The 27455-nt window shown below is 54.2% G+C and overlaps 1 protein-coding gene across 4 annotated transcripts in view; it reads left to right on the top strand.

Annotated features, from left to right (window-relative positions):
* Nucleotides 1-27155, top strand: part of LOC142905257 (LHFPL tetraspan subfamily member 3 protein-like) — a 36436-nt gene extending 9281 nt beyond the window's left edge. Inside the window, exons 1-5 of one of the 4 annotated variants that reach the window (XR_012941000.1) lie at nucleotides 6669-8202; nucleotides 15902-16085; nucleotides 19330-19566; nucleotides 19968-19982; nucleotides 21079-27155. Coding sequence is in view for 3 of the 4 variants with exons in the window: in XM_076064872.1 (XP_075920987.1) it covers nucleotides 7776-8202; nucleotides 19330-19566; nucleotides 21079-21113 (699 nt within the window). In the remaining variant the exon portion in view is untranslated. Of the gene's footprint in view, nucleotides 1-6668; nucleotides 8203-15901; nucleotides 16086-19329; nucleotides 19567-19967; nucleotides 19983-21078 lie in introns of those variants that run through there. The other 3 variants (XM_076064873.1, XM_076064874.1, XM_076064872.1) reach the window with 3 other exon arrangements.
* The last annotated feature ends 300 nt before the right edge of the window (nucleotides 27156-27455 follow it).

Genomic DNA, 27455 nt, shown 5'->3' with positions numbered 1-27455 from the left:
TGACGACTTGCTGGGGCTGACTTTGGCCGAATTGGGTCGGCACCAGAGCGACGACATGTCATTGTTGCGGTTGTGTCGTCACGCAATTAATGCGGCTCCGCGTCAGGGGAAATTCAATTCATTTGTTATGAAGCACGGCTTGCTTATGCATTGGGATGCTGACTCATGCCAACATAAATCGTCATACCCTCAGCCTTGCGATGTAAAGCCGTATGGGCAGTGCACGAGCACTTGTTACACCTGGGTGTTCATAAAACCATTGGGTTGTTGCGGTTGCAATTTTTCTGGCCTGGCATGCTGCGTGATGTGACCGACATTCTACTGGGGTGCACTCAATGCACGCAACTTAAACCACCGGCTAAACCGGCATGTCCGCCCCTGCAACCCATTTCAGTGTCTCGTATAAACGAGTTGGTGGCTCTCGATATTTTGGGCTCTTTTTCTACTACGCCACGTGATAATAAGTACCTTCTGGTTGGGGTAGAATATTTTACGCGGTGGCCTATGGCCTGGGCCCTCCCCAACCAGTTGGCAGCAGCCGTCGTGAACACCTTTGTTCAGGGCTACGTCCTGGACAAGGGCACACCAGAACGGTTGCTGACCGATCAGGAAATACATTTTTCAGGAGTCCTGTTGAACGATGTGTGCCGCCTGTTGGGCACAAAGAAAGTGTGCACTTCGCCCTACCATCTCCAAACCAACGGCATGGTGGAGCGCTTGCATAGAACTCTCACCTCTATGTTATGCCATCATGTCGATGAATCCCACCTCGACTGGGACTTGCAAGTTCCGGGGGTCCTCGCCGCATACTGCATGGCACCTCACGCGGCGACGGGATTTTCCCTGTTCTTTTTAATGTACAGCCTTTCCTCCCGCCAACGTTCGGCTGGAGATAGAACAGCCACCGCAGAAATCCAAACTCGTTGACCACTTGCGATTTAACCTCCGTAAGTTGGCCGAGGCACGGGAGGCTGCCATTGAAAATTCTGCTTCCTGTCAGCGAGCGAATTTGAGACTGCATGATCCTCGGACGTCCACGCATCGGTGGGCACCGGGAGACAGGGCATGGCTTCACTGCCTCCAGGTGCCGGTGTCCACATCGGCAAAACTTCTCAGGCCATGGCGGGGTCCGGTGGAGGTGGTTGAGGTCCTACATCCCCAATGCATTAAAATTCGCTGGGGACGGCGTCGCTGGTTCGTCCACCCTTCTCGGTTAAAACCCTTTGTCGCATCGTGCGCCCCTGGGGGCCGATTGTGCGACGCATCCGACGAGCCAGATGTTGCCCCATTGGTGCCTAACCCACAGCGCAGATGTGTCGTTCCTCCTGCAGATGACATGGGAGTGACAGAGCCTTGCAGGCCACGTTCGGCCTCGATGGACCATGGGTCGTCAGGAGTCCCCACGGAGATGCCTCCGGACCCACCTGACGCTCTTGTTAATCTTCCGGAACCTCCTGTGCCACCGAAGAAGCTGGCCGTCCCCTAAGATGGCGCCGCGAAACACACACGTGCTAAATCTCGCCGGTTTTTGTGATATTCACCTTGTTGGCTAACACGTTCCCGGTTCCAAATCGGTTTGCAACACACGCCGCCTGCTCTGTCGCATTGTTAGTGTGTTCTGTGTCATGCCTATTTTGCCTTGTACATACATTGTGTTATTAGGGGGGGTATTTATATGGGTTTCTCTTGTTCTGTTTTGTTTGCGAGGCACACTCACATTTCTTGCGTTGTTGGGGTTTTCGGGGTTTCACATTGTTGCAGCCGGGACGGCTGGAGCTTCCGAAGGAAGCGGTGATGTAGAGGTGCTAACTACTCACTGTTTGGTAACCTGCATTGCCACTAGGTATCAAAGGGGCAGTGCAGCGCTACCTCTGTGTACATAACGGTTGGGGTCAGACGAGGTGAAGTGGATCGTAGCCACGGTTTGGTAAGAACCAATCAGACAGTTCCACGTGTGAATGTGGGATTGGTTACACCTGGCCACAAACGGGTATAAGAAGGGTGAGCGCGCAGAGTACGGGGAGTTCTCTCCCTACACGAAGACCGAAGCCCGGGCTGAAGATAGCCAGGACCCTGGACCCAGCCTTCCAGCCCTTCTGAGGGCTAAGGCTCAGCGTATCCAGTGGTCAAGACCCGCCGGGCCAGCGGTGGGTCGGATAGCCTCCCCTAGGTCCAAGCCGGAGGACTCTAGGATAGCGGTAGACGTATGAGTAAGTCCCGCCAGGACAGGAGGCTGGACCTTCTTAGGTTAGCAAGAGACCTGTGTGTAGGTCACGCTAAGTCCGGAGGCTGTACCTTGTTAGGGTATCGGGTGAGGGGACCGTATACCCCTCTGTGTGTTAGGGACTGTGTAAGAGAAGAATTACAATAAACAGAGTGTGCCTCATAAGCAGTTTATTCGTCATTATAAACACTACACCTGGGACATGCCTGCCTACGACTTAAGGGCAGGGGTGTGTGTGTGTCGCTCTGAGGGCAGGGCTGTATGTGTCTCTGAGGGCAGGGCTGTGTGTGTCTCTATGCAGGGCTGTGTGTGTCTCTGAGGGGAGGGCTGTGTGTGTCTCTGTGAGGAAAGGGCTGTATGTGTCTCTGAGGACAGGTCTATGTTTATGTGTCTCTCTCTCTGTGTCTCTGTGTGTATCTCTCTGTATATCTCTTTGTGTGTGTCTCTGTGTGTGTCTCTCTGTCTCTGTGTGTGTCTCTCTCTCTGTGTGTCTCTGTGTGTCTCTCTGTCTCTGTGTCTCTCTCTGTATGTGTCTCTGTGTGTGTCTCTCTGTCTCTGCGTGTGTCTCTCTCTGTGTCTCTCTCTCTGTCTCTATGTGTATCTCTCTCCGTTTCTCTCTCTGTCTCTGTGTGTGTCTGTGTGTCTCTCTCTGTGTATCTCTTTGTGTGTGTCTCTGTGTGTCTCTCTCTGTCTCTGTGTCTCTTTCTGTGTGTGTCTCTGTGTGTCTCTCTGTCTCTGTGTGTCTCTCTCTCTGTGTGTCTCTGTGTGTGTCTCTCTGTCTCTGTGTGTGTCTCTCTCTGTGTCTCTCTCTGTCTCTATGTGTATCTCTCTCCGTTTCTCTGTCTCCGTGTGTGTCTGTGTGTTTCTCTCTGTGTATCTCCGTTTGTCTCTGTGTGTGTATCTCTCTGTGTGTCTCTCTGTGCATGTATCTCTCTCTGTCTCTCTGTGTGCGTGTCTCTCTCCGTGTCTCTGTGTGTATCTCTCTCTGTGTCCCTGTGTGTCTCTCTCTGTTTCTCTGTGTGTATCTCTCTGTGTTCCTGTGTGTGTCTCTCTCTGTGTCTCTGTGTGCGTGTCTCTCTCTGTGTCTCTCTATCTCTGTGTGTGTGTGTCTCTCTCTGTATCTCTCCCTCTGTGTCTCTGTGTGTCTATGTGTGTCTCTCTGTGTCTCTCTGTGTCTCTGTGTGTCTATGTGTGTCTCTGTGTGTCTATGTGTGTCTCGCTGTGTCTCTGTGTTTCTCTGTGTATCTCTCTGTGTTCCTGTGTGTGTCTCTCTGTGTGTCTCTATGTGTGTGCCTCTCTCTCTGTCTCTCTATCTCTCCGTGTGTGTGTCTCTCTCTCTGTGTCTCTGTGTGTCTCTGCGTGCCTCTCTGTGTCTCTCTGTGTCTCTGTGTGTCTCCGTGTACCTCTCTGTGTCTTTGCGTGTCTCTGTGTCTCTGTGTGACGGCTATGGCTCGTCTCCATCCTCACGCGAATCGTGACGTCAACGTTCCGTTTCCAGGGCAACTCGCTCTCTCGTTGACATAGCAACTGGGCTACACCCCCCCCCCCACCATGATGCGGGAGAATCCCTGTCTCAGTGGACCCCACCCCCGTCGACCCCCTCCCCCCGATCCAAGCCTGAGAAACAGAGTTAGGGGTGATGAAGAACGGGAGAAGTGGTGATGGGAGACGGAGTGACGGGAGATATAAGAGGTAGAGATGCGAGATGGCTGATTATATACTGGTGATGGGCCATGGAAGATGCAGTGATGGGTGATGATTGTAGATGGGTGATGGGAGACGTGGTGATGTCTGATGTGAGATGGGTGACGTGGTGATGGGTAGTGGGAGACGTGGTGATGGGTGATGGGTGGTGGGAGACGTGGTGATTGGTGGTGGGAGACTTGGTGATGGGTAGTGGGAGACTTGGTGATGGGTAGTGGGAGACGTGGTGATGGGTGGTGGGAGACTTGGTGATGGGTAGTGGGTGACTTGGTGATAGGTGGTGGGAGACTTGGTGATGGGTGGTGGGAGACGTGGTGATGTCTGATGTGAGATGGGTGACGTGGTGATGGGTGATGGGTAGTGGGAGACGTTGTGATTGGTGGTGGGAGATGGAAGACGTGGTGATGGGTAGTGGGAGACGTGGTGATGGGTGATGGGTGGTGAGAGACGTGGTGATGGGTGGTGGGAGACGTGGTGATGGGTGATGGGTGGTGGGAGACGTGGTGATGGGTGATGGGTGGTGGGAGACGTGGTGATGGGTGGTGGGAGACGTGGTGATGGGTGGTGGGAGACGTGGTGATGGGTGATGGGTGGTGGGAGACGTGGTGATGGGAGATGAGAGACGTGGTGATGGGTGGTGGGAGATGTGGTGATGGGTGGTGGGAGACGTGGTGATGGGTGGTGGGAGACTTGGTGATGGGTGGTGGGAGACTTGGTGATGGGTGGTGGGAGACTTGGTGATGGGTGATGGGTGGTGGGAGACTTGGTGATGGGTGGTGGGAGACTTGGTGATGGGTGGTGGGACACGTGGTGATGGGTGGTGGGAGACGTGGTGATGGGTGGTGGGAGACTTGGTGATGGGTGGTGGGAGACATGGTGATGGGTGGTGGGAGACTTGGTGATGGGTGGTGGGAGACTTGGTGATGGGTGGTGGGAGACTTGGTGATGGGTGGTGGGAGACGTGATGGGTGGTGGGAGACATGGTGATGGGTGGTGGGAGACGTGGTGATGGGTGATGGGTGGTGGGAGACTTGGTGATGGGTGGTGAGAGACTTGGTGATGGGTGGTGGGAGACGTGGTGATGGGAGATGGGTGACGTGGTGATGGGTGGTGGGAGACGTGGTGATGGGTGGTGGGAGACTTGGTGATGGGTGGTGGGAGACGTGGTGATGGGTGGTGGGAGACGTGGTGATGGGTGGTGGGAGACTTGGTGATTGGTGGTGGGACACGTGGTGATGGGTGGTGGGACACGTGGTGATGGGTGGTGGGAGACTTGGTGATGGGTGGTGGGAGACGTGGTGATGGGTGATGGGTGGTGGGAGACGTGGTGATGGGTGGTGGGAGACGTGGTGATGGGTGGTGGGAGACGTGGTGATGGGTGGTGGGAGACGTGGTGATGGGTGGTGGGAGACGTGGTGATGGGTGGTGGGAGACGTGGTGATGGGTGATGGGTGGTGGGAGACGTGGTGATGGGAGATGAGAGACGTGGTGATGGGTGGTGGGAGACTTGGTGATGGGTGGTGGGAGACGTGGTGATGGGTGGTGGGAGACGTGGTGATGGGTGGTGGGAGACTTGGTGATGGGTGGTGGGAGACTTGGTGATGGGTGGTGAGACACGTGGTGATGGGTGATGGGTGGTGGGAGACGTGGTGATGGGTGGTGGGAGACTTGGTGATGGGTGGTGGGAGACATGGTGATGGGTGGTGGGAGACTTGGTGATGGGTGATGGGAGACTTGGTGATGGGTGATGGGTGGTGGGAGACTTGGTGATGGGTGGTGGGAGACGTGATGGGTGGTGGGAGACGTGGTGATGGGTGGTGGGAGACGTGGTGATGGGTGATGGGTGGTGGGAGACTTGGTGATGGGTGGTGGGAGACTTGGTGATGGGTGGTGGGAGACGTGGTGATGGGAGATGGGTGACGTGGTGATGGGTGGTGGGAGACGTGGTGATGGGTGGTGGGAGACGTGGTGATGGGTGGTGGGAGACGTGGTGATGGGTGGTGGGAGACGTGGTGATGGGTGGTGGGAGACTTGGTGATTGGTGGTGGGACACGTGGTGATGGGTGGTGGGACACGTGGTGATGGGTGGTGGGAGACTTGGTGATGGGTGGTGGGAGACGTGGTGATGGGTGGTGGGAGACTTGGTGATGGGTGATGGGTGGTGTGAGACTTGGTGATGGGTGGTGGGAGACTTGGTGATGGGTGATGGGTGGTGGGAGACTTGGTGATGGGTGGTGGGAGACTTGGTGATGGGTGGTGGGAGACTTGGTGATGGGTGATGGGTGGTGGGAGACTTGGTGATGGGTGATAACCGTAGATGGGTGGTGGGAGATGGGAGACGCATCCCCAGTTGAGCCCCCTAATCCTCGCGGGGAATTTTAAATCGCAGCTTTTATTTCCACCGAAAGTAATCGCGGGGGATAACAGAGGAGGGGGGGACCCGGTGATTGATGAGTGCGAGAGGCGGGGCTGGGGGGCTGCCGGGATTCTAGTGACGCGGGGAGGGGTGAGGAGGCGGTGAGGGGGTACTAGAGGGAGGGGGGAGGGAGGGGGGCAGAGGGAGGGTGGGGCAAGGGGAGGGGCGAGAGGGAGGAGGGGCGAGAGGGAGGAGGGGCGAGAGGGAGGAGGGGCGAGAGGGGGGAGGGGCGAGAGGGAGGGGCGAGATGGGGCGGGGCGAGAGGGATTATTTGTGGAGTCCAAGGGACCTCCCGCGTTCGAGATGGAACGTGGGGAGACGATGATGATGGAGAGATGATGATGATGATGATGGAGAGATGATGATGATGGAGAGATGATGATGATGGAGAGATGATGATGATCATGATGGATGATGATGATGGCGAGATGATGATGATGATGGAGAGATGATGATGGAGAGATGATGATGGAGAGATGATGATGATGGAGAGATGATGATGATGGAGAGATGATGATGATGGAGAGATGATGATGATGGATGAGAGATGATGATGATGATGGAGAGATGATAATGGATGAAAGATGATGATGGAGGAGAGATTATGATGATGGAGAGATGATGATGGATGATGATGGATGAGAGATGATGATGATGATGATAGAGAGATGATGATGAATGAAAGATGATGATGGAGGAGAGATGATCACGGTGGATGAGAATTGATGATTCTGATGCTAATTATTAATGATGATATATGATGAATAATGATTAAGGTTACGATGTTCATGATTAATGGAAATATGATGATGATGGGTGAGATGCTGATGAATGGAGATCCTGGATGAGTGCTGGGCGAAGCGACGCTGCACAAAACGAGAGACTCTGCGAGGAGGAGGAGGAGTGCGAGTGACCGAGCCATCGGCATCACCACGCGGAAGGATACACGAGGGAGGGCGGTTTTATTTGTGTTGAAATCTCGCACTGAATTGAGTGAGAAGGAGTAAATAGTCATCATCCCCCCTCCCTCCCTTCCCGCCTGCTCCCCTCCCACTCTCTCCCTCCCCTCTCCCTCCTCCATCGCCGCCGCCCTGAGAGGAGCGGCGTGGTGAGAGCGGGGGGGAGCGACAGCGAAGGGAAACGACGACGACGAGGAGGAGGAGGAGGAGCAGATACAAGAAGCGGAGAGCGGGAAAGAGGACAGGGAGGGGTGAGGAGGCGAGGTGAGGAGGTGAGGCGAGTAACGCCATGGCAACTGTCTGAGCGCTGGCAGGAAGAGAAGGGAGGAGAAAAGGCGCCGGGTCCGTGTCTCCTCCTCCTCCAGCAGCACCACCACCACCACCACATCCTCCTCCTCGCCACCTCTTCCTCACCACCTCTTCCTCACCACCACCTTCTCACCCCCCCCCCCCACCATCTCAGCGTTCCAAGATGCTGCAGACTCCGTTCGCCATCTTCTCGGCGCAGGAGGCGGCGCAGATGTACCGCACCAATTACGTGCGTAACTCGCGCGCCATTGGCGTGCTGTGGTCCATCTTCACCATCTGCTTCGCCATCATCACCGTGGTGGTGTTCGTGCAGCCCTACTGGGTGGGCGACGGGCCCGAGACGCCCCAGGCGGGCTTCTTCGGCCTCGTCCATCGCTGCGTGGGCACGGGGCCCGCCAAGAGCGACCTCCGCTGCGAGGGGAGCTTCATGGACTTCTCGTCGGTGCCCTCGGGCGCCTTCAAGGCCGCCTCGTTCTTCGTCGCCACCTCCATGGTGCTCGCGTCCGCCTGCGTCGTCTGCTTCGCCCTCTTCTTCTTCTGCAACACGGCCACCGTCTACAAGATCTGCGCCTGGATGCAGCTCACGTCCGGTGCGACGGTGGCGGGTGCAGAGGGATGGATAGAGGGAGGAGGATGGAGTAGGAGGGTGATGATGGAGGGTGATGATGGAGGAGGATGGAGGAGGGTGATGATGGAGGGTGATGATGGAGGAGGATGGAGGAGGATGATGGAGGGTGATGATGGAGGGTGATGATGGAGGGTGATGATGGAGGGTGATGATGGAGGGTGATGATGGAGGGTGATGGAGGAGGGTGATGATGGAGGGTGATGATGGAGGGTGATGATGGAGGGTGATGATGGAGGGTGAGGATGGAGGGTGAGGATGGAGGGTGAGGATGGAGGGTGAGGATGGAGGGTGAGGATGGAGGAGGGTGAGGATGGAGGAGGGTGATGATGGAGGGTGATGATGGAGGGTGATGATGGAGGGTGATGATGGAGGGTGATGATGGAGGAGGGTGATGATGGAGGATGATGATGGAGGATGATGATGGAGGGTGATGATGGAGGGTGATGATGGAGGGTGATGATGGAGGGTAATGATGGAGGGTGATGATGGAGGGTGATGATGGAGGGTGATGATGGAGGATGATGATGGAGGAGGGTGATGATGGAGGAGGGTGATGATGGAGGGTGATGATGGATGATGATGATGGAGGATGATGGAGGGTGATGATTGAAGATGATGATTGAGGATGGAGGAGGAGGATGATGAGGATGATGAGAAGGATGATGGAGGATGATGATTGAAGATGATGGAGGATGATGATTGAAGATGAAGGAGGTGTAGGGTGGCGGCGGTGGGGAGAATATGGGTATTTTTGGAAGTCCTAATCTGGTGGTGGTACTGATTTTGTGACGTGCCATATAGTTGTTGTGGCGGTGATTTGTTGATGGTGGTAGTGGTGATTGTGTGATGGTGGTGATTGCGTGGTGGTGGTAATTTGTTGACGGTGGTGGTGAGTGGGTGAAGGTGGTGATTGGGTGATGGTGGTGGGGGTAATTACTGACGGTGCACCTACAGTACCGGTGATGATGCTGCTGCTTCTGATGGCCATGGGAGTGGATCTGTGAGTGGTTCCCCTGGTGGCGATGTTGACGATACTAGCGAGAGTGATTGGGTAGTGAGTGAGTGGCAGTGCCTTTTAACCGCCCACGACAGCTTCCCTTGACGAGTCTCAAGTCGACTCCTCCTCCCCAGGAGCAGGAGGACTGTGCTTGGTGGTAGTGGTGGTGGCACAAGTGCGATGTTTGACCGTGGATTCTGCCTCCACGTGGGAGGAGGCAACCGAAGAGCGTGGAGAACGAGGGCATAGCACGCTCGCAACTCCGCACAGATGGATTTTTTAATCCACTGCCGTGCAGCATGTCCATCTCCTGGCCACCTCGGAGCCCAAGCCAACATTTTTGGTGGCAATGCAGGTGGTTGGTAGTGGTGGTGGTGTTGGCAATGCAGGTGGTGGTAGTGGTAGTGATGGTGGCACTGCAAGTGGTTGGTATTGGTGGTGGTGTTGGTGGCAGTGCAGGTGGTGGTAGTGGTGGTGGTGTTGGCAATGCAGGTGGTTGGTATTGGTGGTAGTGGTAGTGGCACTTGAAGTGGTTGGTAGTGGTGGTGGTGTTGGTGGCACTGCAGGTGGTTGGTGGTGGTGTTGGCAATGAAGGTGGTTGGTAGTGGTATTGGTGGTAGTGTTGGTGGCAGTGCAGGTGGTTGGTAGTGGTAGTGGTGGTGGTGGCACTGCAAGTGGTTGGCATTGGTGGTGGTGTTGGTGGCAGTGCAGGTGGTTGGTAGTGGTAGTGGTGGCACTGCAGGTGGCATTTAAGCTTAAATGTCGTGATCTAAGCGTGGCTTCTTCCACTCCAGCGCTGTCCTCCAGACAGGCTCGTCCCTTCACCTGATGAAGGCCGCTTGTGTTGTGGCCGAAACGTCGTGATTTTTTGTTATTTTATTTTCACCTACGTGACTTTACCCAATAGAACCAAAGAGTATGGATCCTAGCAGTCACGAAAGCTTTAAATCTAGAAGTGGTGGTGTTGGTGGCAGTGCAGGTGGTTGGTAGTGGTAGTAGTGGCACTGCAGGTGGTTGGAAGTGGTGGTGGTGGTGGCACTGCAGGTGGTTGGTAGTGGTGGTGGTGGTGTTGGTGGCAGTGCAGGTGGTTGGTAGTGGTAGTAGTGGCACTGCAGGTGGTTGGAAGTGGTGGTGATGGCACTGCAGGTGGTTGGTAGTGGTGGTGGTGTTGGTGGCAGTGCAGGTGGTTGGTAGTGGTGGCACTGCAGGTGGTTGGAAGTGGTGGTGGTGGCACTGCAGGTGGTTGGTAGTGGTGGTGGTGGCGATACAGGGGGGGTATTTGCCGTGTGTGTGCATGTTTTGCTGGGAGGTCTGAACCAGGCCATCCAAGTGCAACCATTGGGGTGGCTTCTGCACCTGCCCTAAGCCTCCCCTAAATCGACTCGGCTTTTAGTTAATACCAGGTGTGCGTGATGGTGGTGGAATTGATGGTAGTGTCGGCAATGGGGTTACGTGTGATAGGTAGTAGTTGTGGTGGCATATTTGGTGGTGGTGGTGGTGGTGTTCGTGGTGGTGGTGGAAGTGTCAGTGCTGAAAGTGGCAGTGAAGGTGGTGGTGGTGTACAATGATGGTACTGTGGGTGGAATTGTTGTGGTGATGGCAATGTTGGTCGTGAGGTGAGTAGTGGTGTTGGTGTTGTTGGTAGTAAGGTGAGTGGTGGTGATGGTGGTGTTGGTAGTAATGTGAGTGGTGGTGATGGTAGTGTTGGTAGTAACGTGATGGTGGTGTTGGTAGTAAGGTGAGTGGTGGTGATGGGAGTGATGGTAGTGAGGTGAGTGGTGGTGATGGTGGTGTTGGTAGTAACGTGAGTGGTGGTGATGGTGGTGTTGGTAGTAAGGTGAGTAGTGGTGATGGTAGTGTTGGTAGTAAGATGAGTGGTGGTGATAGTGGTGTTGGTAGTAAGGTTAGTGGTGGTGATGGTGGTGTTGGTAGTAATGTGAGTGGAGTGATGGGAGTGTTGGTTGTAAGGTGAGTAGTGTTGATGATGTTGGTAGTAAGGTGAGTGGTAGTGGTGGTAGTGATGGTAGTGATGGTAGTGAGGTGAGTGGTGGTAATGGTAGTGTTGGTAGTAAGGTGAGTGGTGGTGATGGTACTGTTGGTAGTAAGGTGAGTGGTGGTGATGGTGCTGTTGGTAGTAAGATCAGTGGTGGTGATGATAGTGTTGGTAGTAAGGTGAGTGGTGGTGATGGTAGTGTTGGTAGTAAGGTGAGTGGTGGTGATGGTAGTGTTGGTAGTAAGGTGAGTGTTTGGTGATGGTAGTAAGGTGATGGTGGTGTTGGTAGTAAGGTGATGGTGGTGTTGGTAGTAAGGTGATGGTAGTGATGGTAGTGAGGCGAGTTGTGGTGATGGTAGTGTTGGTAGTAAGGTTAGTGGTTGTGATAGTGGTGTTGGTAGTAAGATCAGTGGTAGTGATGGTAGTGTTGGTAGTAAGGTGCGTGGTGTTGATGATGTTGGTAGTAAGGTGAGTGGTAGTGATGGTAGTGTTGGTAGTAACGTGAGTGGTGGTGATGGTAGTGTTGGTAGTAAGGTGATGTTAGTGTTGGTAGTAAGGTGAGTGGTGGTGTTGGTAGTGTTGGTAGTAAGGTGAGTGGTGGTGGTGTTGGTTGTAAGGTGAGTAGTGGTGATAGTAGTGTTGGTAGTAACGTGAGTGGTAGTGATGGTAGTGTTGGTAGTAAGGTGAGTGGAGTGATGGTGGTGTTGGTAGTAAGGTGAGTAGTGTTGATGATGTTGGTAGTAAGGTGAGTGGTAGTGGTGGTAGTGATGGTAGTGAGATGAGTGGTGGTGATGGTGGTGTTGGTAGTAAGGTGAGTAGTGGTGATGGTAGTGTTGGTAGTAAGGTGAGTGGTGGTGATGGTGCTGTTGGTAGTAAGATCAGTGGTGGTGATGGTAGTGTTGGTAGTAAGGTGAGTGGAGTGATGGTAGTGATGGTAGTAAGGTGAGTGGTGGTGATGGTAGTAAGGTGATGGTAGTGTTGGTAGTAAGGTGAGTGGTGGTGATGGTAGTGATGGTAGTAAGGTGAGTGGTGGTGATGGTGGTGTTGGTAGTAAGGTGAGTGGTGGTGATGGTAGTGTTGGTAGTAAGGTGATGGTATTGTTGGTAGTAAGGTGAGTGGTGGTGATGGTTGTGTTGGTAGTAAGGTGAGTGGTGGTGATGGTAGTAAGGTAATTGGTGGTGTTGGTACTAAGGTGAGTGGTGGTGATGGTGGTGTTGGTAGTAAGGTGACTGGTGGTAATGGGAGTTTTGGTTGTAAGGTGTGCAGTGGTGATGGTAGTGTTCGTAGTAAGGTGAGTGGAGTGATGGTAGTATTGGTAGTAAGATGAGTGGCAGTGATGGTAGTGATGGTAGTGAGGTGAGTGGTGGTGATGGTAGTGTTGGTAGTAAGGTCAGTGGTGGTGATGGTACTGTTGGTAGTAAGGTGAGTGGTGGTGATGGTGCTGTTGGTAGTAAGATCAGTGGTGGTGATGGTAGTGTTGGTAGTAAGGTGAGTGGTGGTGATGGGAGTGTTGGTAGTAAGGTGAGTGGTCGTGATGGTAGTGTTGGTAGTAAGGTGAGTGGAGTGATGGTAGTGTTGGTAGTAAGGTGAGTAGTGTTGATGATGTTGGTAGTAAGGTGAGTGGTAGTGGTGGTAGTGATGGTAGTGAGATGAGTGGTGGTGATGGTGGTGTTGGTAGTAAGGTGAGTAGTGGTGATGGTAGTGTTGGTAGTAAGGTGAGTGGTGGTGATGGTGCTGTTGGTAGTAAGATCAGTGGTGGTGATGGTAGTGTTGGTAGTAAGGTGAGTGGAGTGATGGTAGTGATGGTAGTAAGGTGAGTGGTAGTGATGGTAGTAAGGTGAGTGGTGGTGATGGTAGTAAGGTGATGGTAGTGTTGGTAGTAAGGTGAGTGGTGGTGATGGTAGTGATGGTAGTAAGGTGAGTGGTGGTGATGGTGGTGTTGGTAGTAAGGTGAGTGGTGGTGATGGTAGTGTTGGTAGTAAGGTGATGGTATTGTTGGTAGTAAGGTGAGTGGTGGTGATGGTTGTGTTGGTAGTAAGGTGAGTGGTGGTGATGGTAGTAAGGTAATTGGTGGTGTTGGTACTAAGGTGAGTGGTGGTGATGGTGGTGTTGGTAGTAAGGTGACTGGTGGTAATGGGAGTTTTGGTTGTAAGGTGTGCAGTGGTGATGGTAGTAAGGTTAGTGGTGGTGATGGTAGTGTTCGTAGTAAGGTGAGTGGAGTGATGGTAGTCTTGGTAGTAAGATGAGTGGCAGTGATGGTAGTGATGGTAGTGAGGTGAGTGGTGGTGATGGTAGTGTTGGTAGTAAGGTGAGTGGTGGTGATGGTACTGTTGGTAGTAAGGTGAGTGGTGGTGATGGTGCTGTTGGTAGTAAGATCAGTGGTGGTGATGGTAGTGTTGGTAGTAAGGTGAGTGGTGGTGATGGGAGTGTTGGTAGTAAGGTGAGTGGTCATGATGGTAGTGTTGGTAGTAAGGTGAGTGGAGTGATGGTAGTGTTGGTAGTAAGGTGAGTAGTGTTGATGATGTTGGTAGTAAGGTGAGTGGTAGTGGTGGTAGTGATGGTAGTGAGGTGAGTGGAGTGATGGTAGTGTTGGTAGTAAGGTGAGTAGTGTTGATTATGTTGGTAGTAAGGTGAGTGGTAGTGGTGGTAGTGATGGTAGTGAGATGAGTGGTGGTGATGGTGGTGTTGGTAGTAAGGTGAGTAGTGGTGATGGTAGTGTTGGTAGTAAGGTGAGTGGTGGTGATGGTGCTGTTGGTAGAAAGATCAGTGGTGGTGATGGTAGTGTTGGTATTAAGGTGAGTGGAGTGATGGTAGTGTTGGTAGTAAGGTGAGTGGTGGTGATGGTAGTAAGGTGATGGTGGTGTTGGTAATAAGGTGAGTAGTGGTGATGGTGGTATTGGTAGTAAGGTGACTGGTGGTAATGGGAGTTTTGGTTGTAAGGTGTGCAGTGGTGATGGTAGTGTTGGTAGTAAGGTGAGTGGTGGTGATGGGAGTGTTGGTAGTAAGGTGAGTGGTGGTGATGGGAGTGTTGGTAGCAAGGTGAGTGGTGGTGATGGGAGTGTTGGTAGCAAGGTGAGTGGTGGTGATGGTAGTGATGGTAGTAAGGTGAGTGGCAGTGATGGCCGTGATGGTAGTGAGGTGAGTAGTGATGATGGTAGTGTTGGTAGTAAGGTGAGTGGTGGTAATGGTAGTATTGGTTGTAAGGTGATGGTGGTGTTGGTAGTAAGGTTAGTGGTGGTGATGGTGGTGTTGGTAGTAAGGTGAGTGGAGTGATGGTAGTGTTGGTAGTAAGGTGAGTGGAGTGATGGTAGTGTTGGTAGTAAGGTGAGTGGTGGTGATAGTAGTCTTGGTAGTAAGGTGAGTAGTGTTGATGATGTTGGTGGTAAGGTGAGTGGTAGTGGTGGTAGTGATGGTAGTGATGGTAGTGAGGTGAGTGGTGGTGATGGTAGTGTTGGTAGTAAGGTGATGGTGGTGGTAGTGTTGGTAGTAAGGTTAGTGGTGGTGATGGTAGTGTTGGTAGTAAGGTGAGTGGCGGTGATGGTAGTGAGGTGAGTGGCGGTGATGGTAGTGAGGTGAGTGGTGGTGATGGTAGTTTTGGTAGTAAGGTGATGGTGGTGTTGGAAGTAAGGTTAGTGGTGGTGATGGTAGTGTTGGTAGTAAGGTGATGGTAGTGTTGGTAGTAAGGTTAGTGGTGGTGATGGTGGTGTTGGTAGTAAGGTGAGTGGCGGTGATGGTAGTGAGGTGAGTGGTTGTGATAGTAGTGTTGGTAGTAAGGTTAGTGGTGGTGATGGTAGTGTTGGTAGTAAGGTGATGGTATTGTTGGTAGTAAGGTGAGTGGTGGTGATGGTAGTGTTGGTAGTAAGGTGAGTGGTGGTGATGGTGGTAGTGTTGGTAGTAAGGTGAGTAGTGGTGATGGTGGTAGTGTCGGTAGTAAGGTGAGTGGGGTTGATGGTGGTAGTATTGGTAGTAAGTTGAGTAGTGGTGATGGTAGTGTTGGTAGTAAGGTGAGTGGTTGTGATGATAGTGTTGGTAGTAAGGTGAGTGGTGGTGATGGTGGTACTGTTGGTAGTAAGGTGAGTGGTGGTGGTGTTGGTGGTAGTGTTGGTAGTAAGGTGAATGGTGGTGATGGTAGTAAGGTAATTGGTGGTGTTTGTAGTAAGGTGATGGTGGTGTTGGTAGTAAGGTGATGGTAGTGTTGGTAATAAGGTGAGTAGTGGTGGTGGTAGTGTTGGTAGTAAGGTGAGTGGTTGTGATGGTACTGTTGGTAGTAAGGTGAGTGGAGTGATGGTACTGTTGGTAGTAAGGTGAGTGGTTGTGTTGGTAGTAAGGTGAGTGGTGGTGTTGGTAGTAAGGTGAGTGGTGGTGTTGGTAGTAACGTGAGTGGTTGTGATGGTACTGTTGGTTGTAAGGTGAGTGGTGGTGATAGTGGTGTTGGTAGTGAGGTGAGTAGTGGTGTTAATTGTTCTATAGATGATGGTACTTGTTCTGGTGGTGATTGGTGATGATGGTGGTGATGGCGGTGGAGATGGTGTTATAGGATCTTGTTGTGCAGGTGGTATTCCCGGATCAGGGTCTTTTGCGTAACCCCACGTGTGGCGTGGTTACCTCTGGTTAGCACCTGTTCTAGTTATTACTTCTGTGGTGATTCCTGCTCCATTCTAAACCCCGCAGACACCGTGGACGGGGGGAACAAGCCTTCCCCCCACCCCCACGCCGCCCACCCCTCACCCCCCGCGTGCCCAGCGACCGCTCAACCACACGCTCCACCACCATACGTGGCGTCCACCCCCACCGTGTCTCCATCCCACCCCCGCTCCTCCACGGGGCCCTCGTCCCGCCGGACGCCTCCCCCTCCGTGAGCAGCCATCTCCATCACACTCACACAGCCCCCCCACCTCCCCTGCCCCCCACCTCCCCAGCCCCCCACCTCCCCAGCCCCCCACCGCCCTAGGCCCCCACCTCCCCTGCCCCCCACCTCCCCTGCCCCCCTCCTCCCCTTCCCCCCACCGCCCCAGCCCCCCACCTCCCTCGCCCCCCACCTCCCCTGCCCCCCACCTCCCCAGCCTCCCACCGCCCCAGCCCCCCACCGCCCCAGCCCCCCACCGCCCCAGTCCCCCACCTCCCCAGCCCCTCACCTCCAACTCCTCCTAACCCCCCTCCCCACACTGCTCGCCACCTCGCTCCCTGCCCCCGTCCATCCCTGGCCTCGTTCCTCACTGTGGAGCCTCATTAATCTTCGCCTCACGCGCGCCTTCTCCCTCTCTCGCTCTCTGTCTCTCGCTCGCTCTCTCTCCCTTTCACTCTCGCTCGCTCTCGCCAGCACTCTCTCACACTCTCTCTCGCTCTCTCTCTCCCTCTCTCTCGCTCTCTCTCGCTCTCTCTCGCTCTCTCTCTCCCTCTCGCTCTCTCCCTCTCAATCTTTCTCGCCCTCTCTCTCGCTCTCTCTCGCTCTCTCTCGCTCTCTCTCTCTCTTGCTCTCGCTCTCTCTCTCGCTCACTCGCTTCCTCTCGCTCGCTCTCTCTCGCTCGCTCTCTCTCTCGCTCTCTCTCTCGCTCTCTCTTTCACTCTCTCGCTCGCTCGCTCGCTCCCTCTCTCTCGCTCTCTCTCTCGCTCTCTCTCCCTCTCTCTCACTCTCTCTCGCTCGCTCCCTCTCTCTCGCTCTCTCTCTCTCTCTCCCTCTCCCTCTCTCTCGCTCTCCCTCTCTCTCGCTCTCTCTCGCTCTCTCTCTCTCTCGCTCTCTCTCTCCCTGTCTCTCGCTCTCTCGCCCTCTCTCTCGCTCTCTCGCTCTTTCTCGCTCTCGCTCTCTCCAGCATTCTCTCGCCATATCTCTCCCAATCCTTCTTCCCTCCCTGTCCCCCCCCCCTCCCCCGGTGTTCCGTCGTCTCTCCTGCTCTCTCACCCTGTCCAGGGCCTCACACCCCCCCCCCCCCCCTTCCCACCACTCCTCACCCCACTCCTCACCCCACTCCACTCCTCACCCCACTCCTCACCCCACTCACCCTGTACATCACGCGCATCTGTGTCCTGTGTAGGCGCTCAGAGGGCCTGAGCTGGAATTCCGAGTTGTCTTCTGAGCCGAGCCGCGAGTACTGCCCCCCCCCCGCCCCCCCCCCATCAATACCCCGGGCTCAGAGCTAAGAGCAACCCATGTCAGTGCTCGAATCTCGCTGTTCAAAGCTCGAATCTCGGACTCGAGCGTTCAATGCTAAACCTTCGTGCTGTGGGCCTCCTTGCTGCACACAGCTCTCACCCGAGGTTCTAGGTGCTCCGTGCTTAAGAGTTCATTGCTTGGTATTCAGAGGTTCATTCCTCGAACCTCAGTGCCTCAGTGCTCAACGTCTTAAGAGTTTAACACTTGGACTTCTAGATTTGAAGTTTTCCTGACTGCAATGATCCATACTCTTTGGTTCTTTCGGTAAAGTCACGTAGGTAAAAATAAAAAATAAAGTTAATCAAATCACGACGTTTCGGAGGCAGCACGATCTTCCGTCATCAGTTGTGTAACTGGCGCAGCAAAATTACTTTTTTACAGTCATTTTGCTGTGCTAGTTTTACACAGTCATTTTGCTGTGCTAGTTTTACACAGTAATTTTGCTGCGCTAGTTTTACACCTGATGACGGAAGCTCGTGTTGCCTCCGAAACGTCGTGATTTGATTAACTTTATTTTATATTTTTACCTACGTGACTTTACCGGAAGAACCAAATAGCGCTTGGACTTCATTGCTCGGGACAGCGAATTCTTGCGCGACGCGGTAGATGCATTCCTGACAAGTGCTGCATTACGGAAAAATGCACTAAGCGATAAGTTGCTGTATGTGCATTAAGGGGCATAAATGAACAATGTGATCCAAGTTTTGAAGCAGATTTACACTTAAAAGTCAGCCCCACGGTATTCCCATGGTGGGACAGAGAAGCGAGAACAGGGTACGCTTAAGCCCCCTCGCACCGTCTCACCCCGCGCGCCGTCCCGACCCGCGCACCGTCTCACCCCGCGCACCATCTCACCCCGTGCACCATCGTCATTCAAATTGAATAAAAACTCGCCCCTACTAAAGACGGCATCGCAATATTGTACAGCGTAAAGTAAACGAAGGTAGTCCAACCTATACTATCACGCCTCATATTAAAATATAAAAATGAGAGGACCTATTCAAGGAAAAGCTAATGGTAGTCTTGCAGAGTTTCCTGAACTGTTCGGTGCTCGGAACCAAATCTGAAGGCCGGCGGAGGAGAGTTCCACATCTTAGGCACCACTCAAGATGGCCCCTGCTACTGCTCACCGTAAAATGAAACATTCTCGGTTGATTTAGCAGGGCCTGGCCTGAGGGGTGCAAGGTATGTGTCTAATCGACGTAGTCTGGGGGGACCAAACGGAACTGCACACAAATGGGGACCAAGGCCGATTTGAGCGTTATAGGTCATTACAGCTAACTTTAATTGTATGGGATAACTCCTACAGATCCTGGCTAATACGTCTAAGCATGTGGGCAGCCCGCATTCTGGACCAGCCGTATCGCTCCACGCCTGTACCCAGAATTCCCATACCGCTCGGCCGCGCAACTCGAGAAAGTAGTTCGTCCAAAAACTGTTACCGGACGGAAGAGAAACGCGTTGTGGCCAAAACGCGTTGCAGCATGAACGCCGGCACATTTAGCGAGGATTCCCGGCACTCGGAGATACTTGTCAGTACTCGGAGAGCTTGGATCACATTCTCAGCGCTTCGAACCGCCAAGTTCAGGACTTTGGGGCTCACAGCTAAAACCTCAGTGCCCTCAGCGCCCGGAGTTCTCTGTCCTCAGGCGCTGTCCAGGTGGTGCGGACGTTGAAGAACCCCCGTATAGCCTTAACAGACTGTTGGGGCAAGTTCTCTTAGCGAATAGCACCTATGAAGGCTGGCACAGCACACGAGGGGGTGGGTGGCCAGTACCATGCCAGGCCGCCTAGGGGAGGCCCAGGACCGGTCCAGATAATCGTCGCCGACGTTGGCCGTGAGCGGGAATCGAACCCGGTGTCCTAGCCGGGTTCGTAGCGCAGCACTCGCTAAACTGCTACACCACCCACACCTACCCCACCGCCCCCGTGTCAACGGCGCATGTAGCTGGGTGCCTGGTGCTGGGCTGCCTGGTGTTCCCCGATGGCTGGGACGCGGCGGAGGTGCGCGCCCTGTGCGGTGAGCACGCCAGCAAGTACACGCTGGGCGAGTGCTCGGTGCGCTGGGCCTACATCCTCGCCATCATCGCCATCCTCGACGCCATGATCCTCGCCTTCCTCGCCTTCGTGCTGGGCAACCGTGGCAACGCGGCGCTGCCCCCGGACCTCCGCTCCGACTCCAAGGGTGAGCCCCCGCGGTGGTGGCGACGGTGGTTGTGATGGTGTTTGATAACGGCCGTTATGCTATTTATCCACAATTCTCGTTTAAGTTGACTTCACTCGGCCTAACGTTGAGTCGAACTTCAACCCTGAGTCCAACCCCTAGGCCAAAACTCGCTAACTATGGTCCCTAACCATCAAACCTGAACCCGAAACCCTCCCCATAAACCCCAACCCAGCCCTACCCCCTCGCTGTAACGCTAAACCGAACCCTTGCCCTCGCTAACCTACAGCCTGTGCCCTACTGACCGTGCTCTTCTCCCTGTATCCACCTCCCTCTCTGTGCCTCCTTCTCTTGGCCTCCTTCTCTGTGTCTCTTTCTCTGCCCCTCCTTCTCCGCTCCTCCCCGCATCGCCGTGCGCTCAGACAACATGGCCTGAGGTGAGGGTGCCAACCCAGCCCCTGGGGCTTGCGCGGTCTGAGACTTAGAGGTTCTCAAGTTGGACAGATGTTAACTACCTCGCCTGGTACACAGGAGGTCGTGGATTCGATCCCAACCCTGACACCTGCTGCTGTATATTTGGAATTTGCGGTGTCTCTCTTCCGTGGTCGCGTGGTCTTTTCTCCGGGTCCTCCGGTTTTTCCCTCCACATTTAGAATCAACATTATGCATTTAGAGTATTTGGCTGCTATACATTTCTGATAAGCCACTTTGTTGATGAGTTATCATTTGTGGTCTGGTCGCTTCTGATAAAGAGCTAATATATAGCTGCTAAAATAAATAGATTTTGCGAGTGAGAGTTCTGAGAGGTGTGAGGTGTTATGAAGTCCTCATTGGTGTGGCGGTGAGGGTATGCATGCATACGTGTGTGCATGTTTACGTGTGGGGAGCGGTAGTGTTGCGGTTAGCGCTACAAAACCCGGTGACCTGAGTTCGATCCCGCTCATGGCCAAGAACCAACGACGAATATCAGAACCAGGTCCAGGCCCTCCCCTAGGTCGACTCAGCCTCAAATGAGTACCTGGTGCAGTGTGTGAACATCGCTACTGGGGAGACGAATGCTGTCAGATGTGGTTCTGGCCACCCACACCCTCGTGTGCCGTGCCAACCTTCATAGGTGCTACTCGCTAACAACACTTGCCACAATAGTCTGTTAAGGCTATACGGGGATCTTTGCTTTGTCTTTGTAGGGTACTGTCTGTGTGTATGGGGAGCGGCAGTGCAGTTGGCACCCTGCGTTGTGAATGTAGCCACCACAACTCTATTCCTGCTCACGTCCACCATCAATGGTGAACATCTGAACTGGTCCTGTGCCTCCCCTGTTGGCTCAGCCCTAAAAGCGTATATGTGTTGCGTTGTGTTAATATATGGCCGTGCTGGCCATATATTAATAATAGGCGCTCACTAACGGCACTCGCCCCAACATCCTGTGTAGGCCACACGGGGGGCGGGGGTGGACCTTTGTGTGTATTTGTGGGCACGTACAACGAGCACGCTCGTCATCATCCCCATACCCCCCACGCCTTTCTCTTTCAGGGCCCGACGAAGAGGTGACCTGCAAGTCCGTCTGACCTGGTGGCCCGGCCAGGACCCCACTGCCCCCCCCTCCCTTCCTCCGACCCCGAGCCCTCCTCTCGACGCCACGAACCCCCACCCCCTCGGAACACGAGGAGTGCAGGGGTTGACTCTCTTATGGGGGTGGGGGGTCCTCTTTTCTCTCTTTGGGGGCCTCGATCCGTCCTTGGTGGTCCCACCTCTCCCTGCCTCCCCCCCCCCCACTCTTTATTGTGGGGGAGGTGGGGGGGGGCGTATCCCTCCCTTGACCCCCCCCCACCCGTACCATGGATCTGGACGCACACGTTTGTGCGGGTGTACACTCACACACACACGCCGTACTGTGCTCACACACTTGCGCACGCACTTGTACCCGTGCGTGCACCCGTGCGCGTGCACGTGTACACGTGCACGCGCACAGGCGTGTGAAACATATGCGCGCACAGCATAGCCTGCAATGCATACACGCATATACGTGTACTATTACAGGCCATGATACAAACACAATGGGTGGGCAGGAGATGGCAGTCGAGCAATGGATTCTTGAATCGCCTGTGCAGAGCGTTTCGGTGTCCACGCCCTTCGTGTGTGCAGTGGGGTTTTCCCCGGGGATCCGCGGCGTTCTCCTGCGTCGATGGAATTGGCCAAACTTCCCAATGTAGCAGGACCCTCCTGAAAATGAGTCTCGAGACCCAGTGAGGCTTACCTGGGGAATGAAGGTCATTCATGTTATTTTTATTGCTGCCGCATGTAATAAATACACTCCCTTACAATGCACTACCCACGCACACAACAAGCTGCATGCAGTACTCATGCTGTACACGACACCGCGACAACAGCCGCCATTTGCCACCGCGGCGTTCGTGCCAGGCTAGGTGCACTTTTTAGGCCATGTGAAGTTGCGGAGGGCCCGCGTTCATGACCAGGAGGTCACGGCTTTCCGTACGGGAGGAAATGACGACAGGGAACGCGAACGGCTCCGATCGGCAAAGTGTGGGTACTCCCACCTCTTCCAAGACGTCTGGGCCAGCGTGGAAGAGTAGGCCAAAGTACCACGAGAGGGGTCGCTCCCTCTAGAGCTCTGAGCGCAACGAGTACGCACGGCGTGTGACGCTCGCTCGCGGAGTGCGACGCGGAGTGATGCACACAGGCGGGGTGTGACGCGCGGGTTGTGACGCGCGGGTTGTGACGCGCGGGTTGTGACGCGCGGGGTGCGACGCGCGGGGTGCGACGCGCGGGGTGCGACGCGCATGCGCACACGCCCGGGGTGTGACGCGCATGCGCACACGCCCGGGGTGTGACGCGCATGCGCACACGCCCGGGGTGTGACGCGCATGCGCACACGCCCGGGGTGTGACGCGCATGCGCACACGCCCGGGGTGTGACGCGCATGCGCACACGCCCGGGGTGTGACGCGCATGCGCACACGCCCGGGGTGTGACGCGCATGCGCACACGCCCGGGGTGTGACGCGCATGCGCACACGCCCGGGGTGTGACGCGCATGCGCACACGCCCGGGGTGTGACGCGCATGCGCACACGCCCGGGGTGTGACGCGCATGCGCATGCTGCGAGGCCATCGTGAACCATCCTCGCACTCGGCGCATCCCCTGTGCAACGCGCACTGGGGGAGGGCAGTGTCAGGAGGGGGGGCAGTGTTGGGGTGTGGGGGGGTTCGCTCGTGTAAGAGCGCGAGTGTGTGTCTGTGTGTGCATACCAGTGTTGTTCGTGTGTGTGTGTGAGTGTGAATCTGTGTGCATACCAGTGTTGTAGTATATGTGTGTGAGTGCATACCAGTGTTAGTGTCTGTTTGAGAAGTTTGTGGGTGTGTAATGGTGTATCTGCGTGCGTTTGTGTGTGTATATGTGCCCCAGGAGTCATTGTCGGCTGTGCATGTGGTATTTGTATAGGTGTGTCAGTGTGTGGTGTGTGTGAGGAGCGGTGGTGCAATGGTGAGTGCACAGCGCTACGAACCCTTCGATCCAAGCTCGATTTCCGCTTAGTCAACATCGGTAAGGAATATCTGTATAGGTCCTGGGTCTGCCTAGGTCGACTCAGCCTTACTCAAGTACCTGGTGCGGTGTGTAACCATCAGAATGAGGGAGACAAAGGCGGCCGGGTATGGAACTCGCCACCCACACCCCCTCGTGTGCCGTTCCTGGCCTTCATAGGTGCTACCTAATAGCACTTGCTATTTAAGGCTATACGGAGGATGTTTGTGATTGTGTTTGTCCGTCATTCTGTATGTGTGCGGTGCTAAGAGAACTTGCCCCAGCAGTCTATGTAGGCTATATGTGTGTGTGTCTGTACGAGTTATTGTCTGTGTGTATGTATATGTATGTGTCGTGGTTGGCGCATTGCACTACGGACCCGTCGACCCGAGTTTGATTTTAGCTCAACGGCCAACACCAGTCATGATCTGAACCGGTCTTGGGTCTTCCTTATGTCTACTCTGCCTCAATTGAGTTCCTGGTGTGTAAACATCACCACTGGTGAGACAAAGGTGGCCCGGTGTGCTGTTGGCCACCCACCCCCTCGTGTGCCGATACCCGGGTTTCGTAGGTGCCCTCAAACAGCACTTGCCCCAACAGTCTGTTAAAGGCGGCGATACGGGGGATCTTTTGTATGTATGTGTATAGGTGTACATGTGTGTGGTGTCCGTATGTCTGTGTGTTAGTGCACGTGAGTATGTTGTGGGACAGTGATAGAGCAGTTGTGGGGAAAGTGGAGAAGTTCCCGTGCTTGGGCAGTGTGCTTGTGTTGTGTCCAGCTCTCGTTTGGCAGCCGATGTCTCACTCCGAATCAGCCGAGCAGCGTTAACTTTTCATCGGCTGTGTAATGCTGTGTGGATGCTACCTGGCCTATCGCTCCATACAAAGCTCCGTGTCCTCTCAGACACAGTTATGACATCCCTTTGCTTGCAAAACATGGAATTCTCTAAATAAACATCTGCGCCGGTTTGAAAACTTCAGGCTGGCGCTGCCTACAATCCTTCCTGGGGTTGACCAGAATGGATTGTGTGAGTAGCTCACAAATCTTGGAAAGACCTGGACACGGTCCCATTGGTGAGCTCCTCCAGCAAGTGAGGGTGCGTTGGCTGGGTCATGTAGCCTGCATGCCCAGCCACCGCATGCCCAAGCAGCTTCTGTTCGGCTGTATAGATGGGGCTAAACGGGTGTGGCATGGCCTCGAGAAGAGATGGACTGATGAGGTACAGGAGGATGTGGAGCTGAGTGAACTTGCCGCCGACCAATGCCAGCAGTGTCAAGATCAGCCTCCGTGAAGGAGGCTCGTGAAGGATGCCACTGGATAGTTGGAGGCAATCGCCATCCAGCAGCAATGGAGGGCAGAGGAGCGATGCTCACAACAATAAGCGAAGCGCTGGGCGGCTAAAATGGTTGGCGCAGTCGGGAGCACAAGTTGCTACAATCTGCCAGTCATCTCATTTAGTCAATATAGCCCCTTGGTCTGTTCCATGACCTCTTGCGAATGGGTCTTCGACACTTCACGTGGCCTTAGTGCGCCTGTATATGTGCATCTCAGTCGGTGTGTATAGGTGTGCATGTGTAATGACGACTTGACACACTTTTCTTTAGATGGAACATTATTGAAGACACGTTCCCTTCACATCAGGCGGAGATCACACTGCAACAGCCCCGAGTCTCCCCGTACATAACCCTTATATATCAACACCAGGCCACGCCCCCCTTCTCGAACATTCTCGCCGACTCTAGACGCTCGTTCTACCGGCAGACTCTACCGTCCTCTTCCGTCACCTGACCACGCTCCCTGCTCAAACATTCCCGTAGCCACCAGTCCCTTCGGACTCAACTGATACCCCTGTCATTACCTTCCATGGCCACTAGTCCTTTTGTACTGTCGGTTGACCTCCCTGTCATTACCTTCTGTGGCCACTAGTCCCCACATACCGCATGCAGGCTCTATTGGCATTCCACATGTGTTGGGAGCGGCAGTGAAATGGTTCGCGCACTGTGCAATGAACCCGACGACCCGGTCCTGGGCATCCCCTGGGTCGCCTCAGCCTCAATTGAGTACCTGGTACAGTAAACATCGTCACTGGGGAGACAAAGGCGTCCGGGCGAGGTGTTGGCCACCCACCCCTTCGTGTGCCGTGGTGGTCTTCATAGGCGCTCGTTAACAGCACTTGCCCCAATAGTCTGTTAAGGCTATGGGGAGGTGTATGTCTCTGTCGGTGCACCTATATATGCATCTGTGTATGTAAGCGTGTCCCTAAGTGTGCCTGTATATGTGCACCTTTGTGTGTGTGTCTCTGTCGGTGCATCTCTGTATGTGTGTGTGTGCGCGTTTCTCTTTGTGCGTATGGAGGTTTGTGTGGTGGTGACAACGCCACTTTGTGGCGAACAGTAGTGTGTGTCAGTGTGTGTGTGGGGAGCGGTAGTGTAGCGGTTAGCGCACTGCGCTACGAACCCGGCCACCCGAGTTCGATTCCTGCTCGCTGCCACCACCAGTGACGATTATCTGAACCAATTCTGGGGCTCCCCTAGGTCGACTCGGCCTCACATGAGTACCTGGTGCGATGTGTAAAACATTGCCACTAGGGAGACAAAGGCGGCCGGGCGTGGTGCTGGCCATCCCACCCCCTCGTGTGCCATATCGGCCTTCATAGGTGCTCGTTAACAGCACTTGCCCCAAAAGGCTGTTAAGGCTATACGGGGGATATTTGTCAGTGTGTGTGTCGGTGTGTGTGTCAGTGTATGTGCGTGAGTGCTGCTGCCGGGCTCTATAGGGTAACGTGACCACCTCGACTCAACCGGAGCTGATCGAGGTGGGGGGGAGCCGCGTCTCCATCGGAGACTTTGACTGCGGCTCCTAACCGGCCTCGATTATTTTTGTACAAACCTTGGCAGCTGATAGCTGCGGCCACGGGACCACGGAGAGTCATGATGATTCCGATGATCGTGGTAACGATGATGATGATGATGGTGGTGGTGTTGGTGTCAGATATAAAAATGATGGTAGTGATGGTGACGATGATAATGGTGGTGAACATGACGACGGTGCGGTGGTGGTGGTGGTGGCGGCGATAATTACATTGATAAATGGTGGTGGTGATGATAATGGTGATGATCAGGGCTTAATTTCAGCTGGAGCTGTTCGAGGGCTGCGCTCCGGAAAATACCGCGTAAAAAATGAAGCTCTGTTGGTGGTGAAGATTAGGAAGGCGATGCTGACGCTCTCCAACTCATTTCTAAAATCCGTGCACCCGTGTAAGAAACACCAAGAAGAAAACAAACAAACAAAAAACCGAACAACTTATTCCTGTTTATGACGACGATGATGATGAGTGATGGTTTCGCGGGACCTTTATACATAGGAGATATATATAAATATATAATATAGACTAATGGAGATATAGATTGTATACTCTTGACTACTATAACACGATTTATCCTTGAGCACTCAACTCCCGCACATTGCCGCTCCGTGGGCCTCGTCTCCCGAGCTGCGGCTCCGCTGCCGACCATCCCACGACGTCGCCCTCGCGCCTTGGCCCGGTGACCAAACTCCCTCCCGCCTCGCTCGCTCGCTGACCCCCTGACAAGAGTCCAGCCGGGATGACCCCTAGGCCGGCGTGGTCACGGAACACTCGGGCTGAGGAGCAGAGGTGGTGGCCCGTTGGTCGGTGGGGGATGTGCCAGCACCTCACGGGAATTGGTGGCAGGAATTGCTTTGTATTTTGGTAAAGTGCACAGTTGTGATAAGACTTCGGCTGACTTGAGAATTGGGCCCTGGTTTGGGCAGTGCAAGAGCTGGCGACAATGAGCGGTGATCACCCCCCCCCCCCCCCACACAAACTTTCAGCTGCTCACGTTGGTGGTGAGACGGGGTGGGTCGACGCTGAGACACCTGGTGGAAGGTGCCATGTGAAACGATGGTGATGGTGGGTGGTGATTATGGAGGGAGATAGGGAGGGTCTGGCCAGGGCAGGGTCTTAAAGACGCGATGTTGATCAGGAATGACACGTGGGGGTGCCAAGGTGACTGGATTTTCACAGAAATAAAAATGCGTTGAAGCGAATTTCACGCCGCGTGTCGTTCGCTGTGCGAGCCTGCGAGTTCACGCTTCCCCGGGCATTGATGACCTCGATGGGTTAAACAAAGATAATTTGGGCACTTTTCTTAAACCTCTTCCGCTTCTGTCCATTCGGCACACCACAGCTGATCGGCCAGTCACTTACGGTGGAGTAGAAAGTGCAGCGCATACTCTCACCTCTTTCAAGATGATATCTGATTAATTAATAATTATTTGCCGATTGAGATATTTAAATGGCCACGCAACTAGCCTTGGTTAATGTAGATTTGTTATCTCACGGTACAT

Source organism: Petromyzon marinus, unplaced genomic scaffold (genome assembly GCF_048934315.1).
Source record: "Petromyzon marinus isolate PM22_M1 ecotype Great Lakes invasive population unplaced genomic scaffold, UKy_Petmar_22M1.pri1.0 PM_Scaffold_86, whole genome shotgun sequence".
Lineage (NCBI taxonomy): Eukaryota > Metazoa > Chordata > Hyperoartia > Petromyzontiformes > Petromyzontidae > Petromyzon > Petromyzon marinus.
The sequence above is the reverse complement of the archived record's forward strand: the minus strand, read 5'-3'. Positions and strand labels throughout refer to the sequence as shown.